This window comes from Lepidochelys kempii, chromosome 1 (assembly GCF_965140265.1).
Source record: "Lepidochelys kempii isolate rLepKem1 chromosome 1, rLepKem1.hap2, whole genome shotgun sequence".
Lineage (NCBI taxonomy): Eukaryota > Metazoa > Chordata > Testudines > Cheloniidae > Lepidochelys > Lepidochelys kempii.
In genome coordinates, this window is record NC_133256.1 from 237,823,844 (window position 1) to 237,833,341 (window position 9,498).

The 9,498-nt window shown below is 44.5% G+C and overlaps 1 protein-coding gene across 8 annotated transcripts in view; it reads right to left on the minus strand.

Moving 5' to 3' along the window:
* The window catches only part of PTPRO (protein tyrosine phosphatase receptor type O), a 222,263-nt gene extending 219,686 nt beyond the window's left edge, over nucleotides 1–2,577 (minus strand). For all 8 annotated transcript variants that reach the window (XM_073319271.1, XM_073319239.1, XM_073319260.1 and 5 more), the window contains exon 1: nucleotides 2,104–2,577. In XM_073319271.1, the coding sequence (XP_073175372.1) occupies nucleotides 2,104–2,184 (81 nt within the window). In that variant the 5' untranslated portion in view covers nucleotides 2,185–2,577. The remainder of the gene's footprint in view (nucleotides 1–2,103) is intronic.
* Between the last annotated feature and the right edge of the window lie 6,921 nt (nucleotides 2,578–9,498).

The following is a 9,498-nucleotide window of genomic DNA, read 5'->3' on the forward strand; positions in this document are numbered from 1 at the left end:
GAGGCCTTGCTTTAGCAGAACATTTATGCACATAACACAGTCTCATTGCCATCAATAGTCTAAAGCATGTGCTTCAAGCAACACACGTGCTTCAGTGCTTGGCTGAATCAGAACCTGAGCTAGAATATAAATTAATTGCAAACTTTTCATCTATCTGCAAGAACCAAGTAACAATTTATTTCTAAAAGAATCTTTGATCAAGCTCTTTGAAACAAAAGCCTATTCTCTACATTCCCATTTTACCTCAAACAAATCTATGTTTCTTGTGGAAGTGAGGGGGCTAGTTTCCAACAAACATAATTTGAATAGATGTGGTGGAAGCTTCTCCTAAATAGTTCTGGAAATGCAATGCCAGTCTTTACCGGCTACACCACTGCTATTCTAGGGCCTGATCCTGAAAGCTCTTACACAAATAGTCCTATTGATTTCAATGAGACTACTTGCACCAGTAAGGATTACTCACATGAGAGAGGAATTGTAGGGTCAGGCCCTTAGCGGAGCTGTTTTAAGCAGTGATTGACAATTATCCAAAACTGTGGGTTGGTTTTGTAAAACGTGCAGAATACTGTAATTTCAGTGCAATGATAATTATAGGCAATGCCATATGCCTGTGTGGTACGTACATTTCCCTTTAGGAGAGTTACATGAAGCATATTAAATAGGCCGAAGGAAACGTTAAAAAGACCCAAAAGCGTAAAGACAAAAAGGTCATGTGTAACCCAGCTCGGAGCGTTAAGCAGAGCTTTGAAAAATGAATCTCTCAGGAAGACATTCTGAGTTTGAGCGGAGAATGGTAATAATCTGAAGGTAAAGCTAAGTAAGCACAGCTATGGTTAAAATATTTTTTTTCCATTTGTGCTTTACATGATCACAATGGTGCCCTTGTAATAAATAAAACACATGAAAAAACGGGTACATTTAGCGATAGAATGTTTTCATGGCCAGATTACGCATTTCAGAAATCTTTATTGGGCTGATCCTGTCCATGGGGCTGACTGTCTTTGAGGTGTTGAGTGCCCCCTCAATGACCCTAGGCTTCCGCACCTTGCAGAAACAGGCCCTAGGTTAGGTATCAGTGGGGTGCTGAAGGGATAGCTCCAGTTTACCTCCTTGCATTCCTAGACAGTCTCTGCTGATCAAAATCAGTTGGGAGGAAAGAACTAAGTGAACTTATTGCGTAATGGAACTTAATTACTGTGCAATTAAATTTCAAATCACTCTCAAATGGATATCATATTGTCAACCTTTCAACATGTTTGCTGATATCCCAGTAATTAAATAACTTTGCCTCGGCAGAACAATCGTATAAACGAAAGCGGCAGGAGCAGCAACTGCAGCCTGGCGGCACATTTGCATGGTGCACATTTCTGATGCATGCAACACATAAAAGGCCAGATGTAAACTGACATCGCTCCATTGAGCGGGGCTGGATTTTTACCAGCGAAGGATCAGGTTCTGCATCTCAAAACGGAATTTATAAACAGCCGCAATAGGGTTTTCCGCTACGGATAACAGCACAGTGCCATGGAAAGACCAAAAGGGAGGTTTATTCAAGCGTGAAGGGTTACTTAAAGATGTGTCTCTCCTCTTTTCATTTTGATTTCTCTCTCTGCGCAAAAGAAACTGAAGCTCACTTGCAATGGGCACAGTGAGATCAAACAATAAAACAGCAGCGCTGGTTCCTAAGTCTTCATCCCACTGAAGGCAACACGTTTCCGCCGAGGAACAAAAAGCCCCTTGAAATGTGTCTGCCGGCACTGGAGCATACAGGAGCCGAGAGAGATTCCCCTGTGAAAGTGACCTCCTTTTGCCTTAGGAAGCATATTCCAACAAGCCGACCTTTGACGCCAGCTCCTATTATTCACGGTTAAGGAGCACAAAGGGAGAGGCGGCAGGGAGGAAATGTGACAAATCCACTTTTTAAAAAAAAACAAAAAAAAACATTCATCAAAAAAAAAAAAAACATGCAGGAAGGAGACAACAATCAACGACTCCACCCGCACATCTGCCCTGCCCTAGCTACTCCCTCCCCCCCCCCCCAGCTAAGGGAGGGCGATGCAAGGCGTGGGGGGGGAAGGCTGGTGCATGCGATCTCTCCCTTACCTTGAGGAACAAAAAGAGCCATAGCAGCGAGCCGAGGGTCATCCGGGTGCTGCTCCCTCCCTTCGGCCGGGGGCCGCTCATTGAAGTGCAGGGAGCCTTTTGCGCGCAGAAATCTCAGCCGGGCTGCGGGGGTCTCCCCCCCGGCTTTTCTTTCGGCTGGCTGCGACCTGTGGTTCGCAATGGCGAACTGCTGCAGCATCAAACGGTTGGAAGCACAGGCTTCCCTCCCAGGAGACACATCATCCCTCTCCTTCCCCCCTTCATGCGTTATACTGGGGGGGGGGGGGTGTATTTTTTTCCAGTAGTTTCTTTGATCTCTTAATTAAAGAGGAGGGAGGGGGGTGAATCGATACCCGGCGGCGGCTGTGCGCCCCTCCTTCTCTAGAGGTGCAGACGGTGGGCAGCTGAGCCTCCAGCTTCCCTTTGCTCCGGTCCTTCCCTATTGGCTTCCAGTGAATGAGTGAGGAGTCCTCGTTCCAGGCTGAAAGTGACGAGCAGCCTCCCACCTCTCCCTTCCGCACCCTCTCTTAGCTCCACCCTTCCCCGCCCGCAGGCGCTGCCCCCGCTGCCAAACCAGGGCTCTCATGCGTGGTCCCCAGCCGGTTCTCCGGTCTGTCACTGTGCAGGCCAAAAACAAAACAGTCCCAATGCAAAATGCATCCTCAGCCCTGCCTCCCAACCAAGTTTGACAAGAGCCTCATCTATCTTCCCCGAGAAGCAACTGGCCAAAGGTCCTCTCAGCATGGGGCCCCTCCCATTTCTTCCCGGCAAGGTAGTTTCAAACTAAGCTGCCAGAGGGAGAAAACACAACAGGGTAAATGTGGCCATAAAAACATTATTATTCCCACCCTGTCTCTCTAATATCCTAGCACCAACACAGCTAGAAAAACATTGCAAATAATATACCCTGCCTCGGACCTTATGGTGATTTCAGTCTATACTTTCCAAGGGAGGTTTCCAGTTACTTGCCTCTGTCGACCTCCATCTAGAAACTGGTTTCTATTAATAACTGTCCCACACTTACAGTATCTGAGAATAAGATCTAGTGTCTAATTATGGTCCTGATCCCAGTTATGACTCTGTGCACATGGACCCTGCACCCATACAGATCGCCACAGACTTCTGGGTGGCTGATCATAGTGCTTAAAGTTAAGCATGTGCATAAGTTTTTGAATGATCCAGGCTTAAGTGCTTAATCATGCCAGGTGCAGAGCATCAATTGTGGGTGCTCAACATCTTACAGGAGGTATTGAGGACATGCAGCAGGAAGCCCCAAATGCTCTAATATCATTGATTCACCCAAACCACTCAAAAAAAAAAATCCATTCAGACCTCCAGGAGGAAAAAGTTGTTCCTAGGATTTCCTTTGCACCTTTCCAGTTGGAGCTGGCAGATGGCACTACCTAGAATCTCTACAAGGCTGCTTGCTGTGTTCCTCCCACCCTACCCCTATGCTGGAATTTGTGGAGCAGGGTGATCCTTGGCAAACATTCTTATGGCTGTCCTCCAGCATGCTTGTGCCTGGAGAATTCTCCCCAAGCCAAATACAGGACTTTTAGGGCCCCTTTACCACACTAGTCCTTTTATCTGGTGTAAAGGGGCTGAAGAAGGGGCAAGGATCTCACTTTCATGTTTTACATTGCCACTACAGTATAACCCTCACACTCACCTTATACACTTTTGAAATCAATGGGGGTTAAGGGTCTTCAGCACTTCTCCAGTGATCAGGCTAGTGTGTGTATATAACTGGAATCCACAGGAGATGATCATTTTAATTATTTGTATTAAGGTAGCCCCCAGGGACCAATCAAGATCATGACACTATTGTGCTAGACACTATATATGCACAGAGTAATAAGCAGTGGCTGCCTGGAAGAGCTTGCAATCTATACAGAGAAGACAGACAAAGGGTAAGGGAAAGGAATGTGACATCCAAGCAGAATGAACAAAGTGATGGTTGGCAACCTCTGGTGGTCAGTCATGTTAGGTCCATGGTTTTTGGTGACTGTTCCCTGGAAAGTCTTGGGAAGCAACTGAAAAATTGCAAGAAGATGAGATGTCAGGGAGTAATAAAAAGACACAAGACCTGTTTGAATGGGAGGTGAGAAAAATAAATTCACAAGAAAAAAAACCTGGGAAACATGGAAAGATGAACTTATTACTGTACTTTCTCTTTTAGCGTATGAGCAATAAAACAGAAATAAATGAGTCTGTTTATTAATAATACAATAAGACAAAATAATTAATGAGAACCTTTGTGGTACCACAATTTCAAGCGGAATAATAATTAGAACAATTTTCTGTAACAGTATGCAGTAAGTTAAAAACTACTGATGAGCAACTACCCAAAAAACACTTCATGACAAAGAGCAGCTACTCACTGTGTACAGAAGAAATGTTACACTGACAGTTGAAAGGCAATATAATGTAAAAGCATGCGATGCCCCCACATCATCCTGGGAAAAAACAGCAAGCAAGAGACCTAGAAGGCAGTACTGTATTCCCAGTTACTGACTGGGCCTTAAATCAAATGATTGAGAAAGATCCTGAACCTCCACGCTGGCCCCTTTGTACTGCTTCTTGTGTTTTAACAGGGCAGCTGGGAATCCCCGACTCTCAGAGGAAAATCCCTAACTCACATAAAGTTGACATCAGCAACTCTACGCCACCTTTCCCAGAGTGTACCGGGGATGAAAGGCGCAGGCTGGGGATGAGATAGCATGAACAGAGCATGCTGTGCTTTAGCAAACCCTATGGGCATAATCTTCCCTAGAAGTCTGTTACAAGCAAGTTACAGCAACCCTCCTCAGATATGCCGGGCAGAACTTTAGTGCACTTTAGAATATGGGCCAGTGGGACTTGATATGACCTTTATTGGTTATGGCTAAGGTTGTCACAGATACTTTTAGTAAAAGTCACAGACAGATCACAGGCAATAGTGAAAAATTCGTGGAAGCCCGTGACCCGTCCATTACTTTTACTGAAAATATCCATGACAAAATAGGGAGCCTGGGTAGCTGTGGGTGGGCTCAGAGGTCCAGGGTCCCCCTCCTCTGGTGGCTCTCTGCAGGGGTTCTCCCTGCCACCCGCGGCTACCGGGAGCCTCCCCTAGCGTCCACGGAGGCAGAGAACTCCGGGGGATCCCCATGCCACCCGCGGTGGATAGGAGCAGCAGGGGTCCCTCTTGCCACCCGCGGAGGTGGAGAGTTGCAAGGGTCCCCCCTGCTGCCTGTGGCACCCAGGAACTGCAGGAAACCCTCTCCACCCACAGCAGAGGAACCCTGCAGCTCCCAGCCACCGTTGGGGGACCGTGCAGCTCTCAGTCGCCATGGGCTGAAGTCATGGAGGTCACTTGAAGTCAAAGATTCCGTGACTTCCACGACCTCTGTGAAAAAATCATAGCCTTAGTTACGGCATTAACCTAGGAATTGGTTAAATTCCCTTTTCCACCACAAAACTTCCTGTGTGACTTTGGGCAAGCCACTTAGGCCCAGATCTTTTAAGGAGTTTAGGCTTCTAACTTCCACTGATTTTAATGCAGTTTAGGATCCAAAATACATCTGAGGATCTGGGCGCTAGCATCTCAGTTCTGCAGTTCCCCATCTGTAAAATGGGGATAACAACATTTCCTTACCTCACAGGGGTGTTGTGAAGATAAACACAAAGTTTGGGAGGTGCTCTGAGATTTACTGATGAAAAGCACTATGTACAGTAAAACCTCAAAATTACGAACATCAGAGTTACAAACTGACCAGTCAATCACACACCTCTCATTTGGAACTGAAAGCATGCAATCAGCCAGCAGCAGAGGCAAAAACAGTACAGTACTGTGTTAAACGTAAACTACTAAAAATGAAGGGAAAGTTTTAAAAAGATTTCACAAGGTGAGGAAACTGTTTTTGTGCTTGTTTCATTTAAATTAAGATGGTTAAAAGCAGCATTTTTCTTCTTCAAATTAAAGTTTCAAAGCTGTATTAAATCAATGTTCAGTTGTAAACTTTTGAAAGAACAACCATAATCTTTTGTTCAGAGTTATGAACAACCTCCATTCCCGAGGTGTTTGTAACTCTGAGGTTCTACTGTAAAAGACCCAGATCATCATCTTCTCAGGACATGCATTAAATTTAGTGCTCGCCCTCGAGCAAATGGCACCCCAGGCGAAGAGAGTCTTCGGTGCCCCTCTGCCATTTGTTAAACTTTTGAATACCTTATTTAATATTGCATTTGTAGCCCATTTCACAACCCATGATACATGATTTGCATGCATGATTTATCCCTGTCATCATAGGCTCAGACTCCATGGGTGCTCCAGTGCTGGAGCACCCATGGAAAAAAAATAGTGGGTGCTCAGCACCCACTGGCCACAGCTGTTCCCTGCCCCCACTCATCAGCTGATGGGGGCTGCATGGCCACCAAACAGCTGATAGGGGGTACAGGCTGCTCCAAGCATCTGATAGGGCTCAGTGCCACCACCTAACAGCTGTTTAGCGGCTTGGGGTGGGGCTTGGGAGAGGGCTGAGAGTTGGGGGAGGAAGGGGAGAGAGAGGGGGTGGAAAAAGGCAGAGCAAAGACAGGGCCTTAGGGGAAGGGGCAGAGTGATGGTGAGCACCTCTGGGGAAAAGAAAAAGTCAGCACCTATGCCTGTTTTATATGACAATAAATTTGCATGCAAAGATCTGTAAATCTGTATTTATTCATGCCATATATAAGCAAATAAAAAAATTCATTTCCTCTAAGGTTATCAAAACTTTTTAATTGAAATGCACTATCAAGAAATTAAACTGTGCACCAACATTGGGTGAACCAGTATTAAATAGCTTACAGTAGGTGACAGCCTTAGAATGTTAACCCTAGTCCTTTAGTTCAAAAGGTCGCTTTTCTCGCCTGTGCCCTCGTGAACTGAAGCACAGCAGCATCAGAGAGTCCAAAGACTGACCAATGGCATTTTCAAGTGATAAAATAGCAAGCGATGTCAGTCTCTCATTGGCCATCGTCTATCTAAGATATGTTTTAATGAGCCTGAGCTTCAAAAAGCTGCGCTTACCACTCGCAGCTGTGACCAGCAGCATGAGCAGAATCCTAACAGCTATCCACACATTAGGAAAAGCGTCCTTCAGCTCTGCACCATGAGTGAATTGCAGAACTTGGAGTCGCAAGTGCTTACTGTGTTGCAAAAATGTGACTGATGTTGTCCAATTTGACATAGAGGTCTTTATCATTGACATCCAAACATTCCCCATGTGTCAGCATCCAATAAAGGACCCTACAATTGTTCAAGAGTGTTTTTCTGACCATCGGAAGCTTACTAAGGTCATACAAAAAAAGCCCAGGTCTTTTTGTGGCACTTCATTTGTCCAAACTTTTTTTCAAGCGACACTCACGCAATGTCAACAAGTGAGCAAAAAACCTCCCCCTTGAATTTTTCTTTTGAGCTTCCCATCACCTCATCTCTGCCCTCATAACCAAACTGTATCTTCTTCCAATGAATACAATTTTCCTTGAAGACAGGCTCGTTTTCTGCCATTTCTTTGGCAGCAATGATTGCATCTTCAAATCCGTTGTCTCTGTAGGCCATCATGAAATCAAGGCAGCTTCTCATCAAAGTAGTAACATTGATTGAGTTTGTAATGCCTTGCTTGGAACAAAATTTCATGCCAAGCCACAACTGGGACCAGAAATTAGAAGTCAGTGATCTGGTTTGCCAGGCTTTGCACCTCGTTTCGGATTCCAACTTCTGCTTAACTCAACTGTGCCAGTTCCATTAGGGGATCGTAAACTTCAGTCACTTGGTACCTCACTGGCCTTATACTAACAATGCAGCTCTCCCAGCGAGTGTCACTTAGCGGCTTCACAGTCAGATTTGTAACATTATCCATGAGACTCTTCCACCTGATAATTGATGCTGACAACAGGACGTATCTCCTTTGCACTACTCTGAAGAGAGACACTGAATTTAAAGATGGCAAAGCTGCATCTGCCACAACCAGGTTGAGGGAATGGCAGCCACAAGGCATGAAAAAAGCTCTTGGATTCAGCACAAGGCTCCTTGCCTAGACACCACCGTTTCTTCCCTTCATGTTCACGCCATTGTCATAGCCTTGGTCATGGCAGTCCTGAAGCTTCATTTTATTCTCATTCCAAACATTCATAAACAGCTCTGTTAGGCCTTTTCCAGTAGAGTCATCCACAGACTGGAAACAGATAAAATGTTCCTTTATTTGGATAGAACCATCCTCGTTTTCAACAAATTTTACTGTCAATGACATCTTGTTACTGTGACTAATGTCAGGAGTACAGTCCATTATTATGGCATAGTACTTTGTTTTTCCAAGCCGCATCAATGTTATCAAGCACCTTCTTTGCCACAAAAAGCTCAGATCAATTTGTTTTGAATTTTTTTGCTGCAGTAAAGGTCCATAGCTTCTTTACGAACTATTCAACAGAAGTGTTCACACATGACATTGTCATATTTCTCAAGAAGCTCTACCAAACCAAGGAAATTACCATTATGTTCAGTGAACAACTTATCCGATGAGTCCCAGAAAGCCAAATTAGTCTTTGCAAGAAAGGGTGTAATTGAAATCAGATGTTCAAGCACGTTCCTCCAATGCTGGGTTTCTACATTTCTACTACTCTGGTTTTCTGCATCTATGCATTTATTCAGCTTGAGCTTGCACTCGACCTCCATCCATCTGGAGTAGGCTATAAAATGGCCAGGTGACTTTTCCGAGCATCAGCTAAGTTATGCCCGTAATTGGACCCAGAAAGTACAAGCAACAATTTAGTGTTCTTGTCAAATATTTTGCAACAAAAACAGAACAGTTTGTCAGTTGATTTCAAGTAAACTAGCCAACATCGATTCAGTTTCTCACCATTCTCTAGCATTCTTTCACAGTGTGACTTTGAGAAGTGATGCTTCTGATCATTTACTGGAAACGTCATATTCTCGATTTTGCCCAGCCCATTCAAAATTGTATGATCAATATAGGTAGAGTTTAAGATCACCCACCATAAAGAAGGATCTGATGTATCTATTTGTGGTGTGCAATTTTTTCACGGCTTTTTCCTTCATCATGCAAGGCTGATTCTTCTTCACTGTTTCTCTCCTTTTCATGTAAACCAGATTTTTCTTTATCATCACTCTCAAGGAAAACTGGATGATTGCTCATCATTTTCCTCACATTTCCATTCCTTATCTTCAGGTCAATCTGCTAATTCCTTCCTAATAGGACTTCCATCATTTACACTTCAGTCCCGAATTTCTTCTGCATTGGGATGACTGCTACTGCCTAAAACCCAGTCTATTTTGGTCTGTTTCAGATATTTTCCTCACCAAATTTGCTCCTTTCTGCAAATTAGATTGCAATTGAGCTTTGCGCTCCTATACTGAGCTCT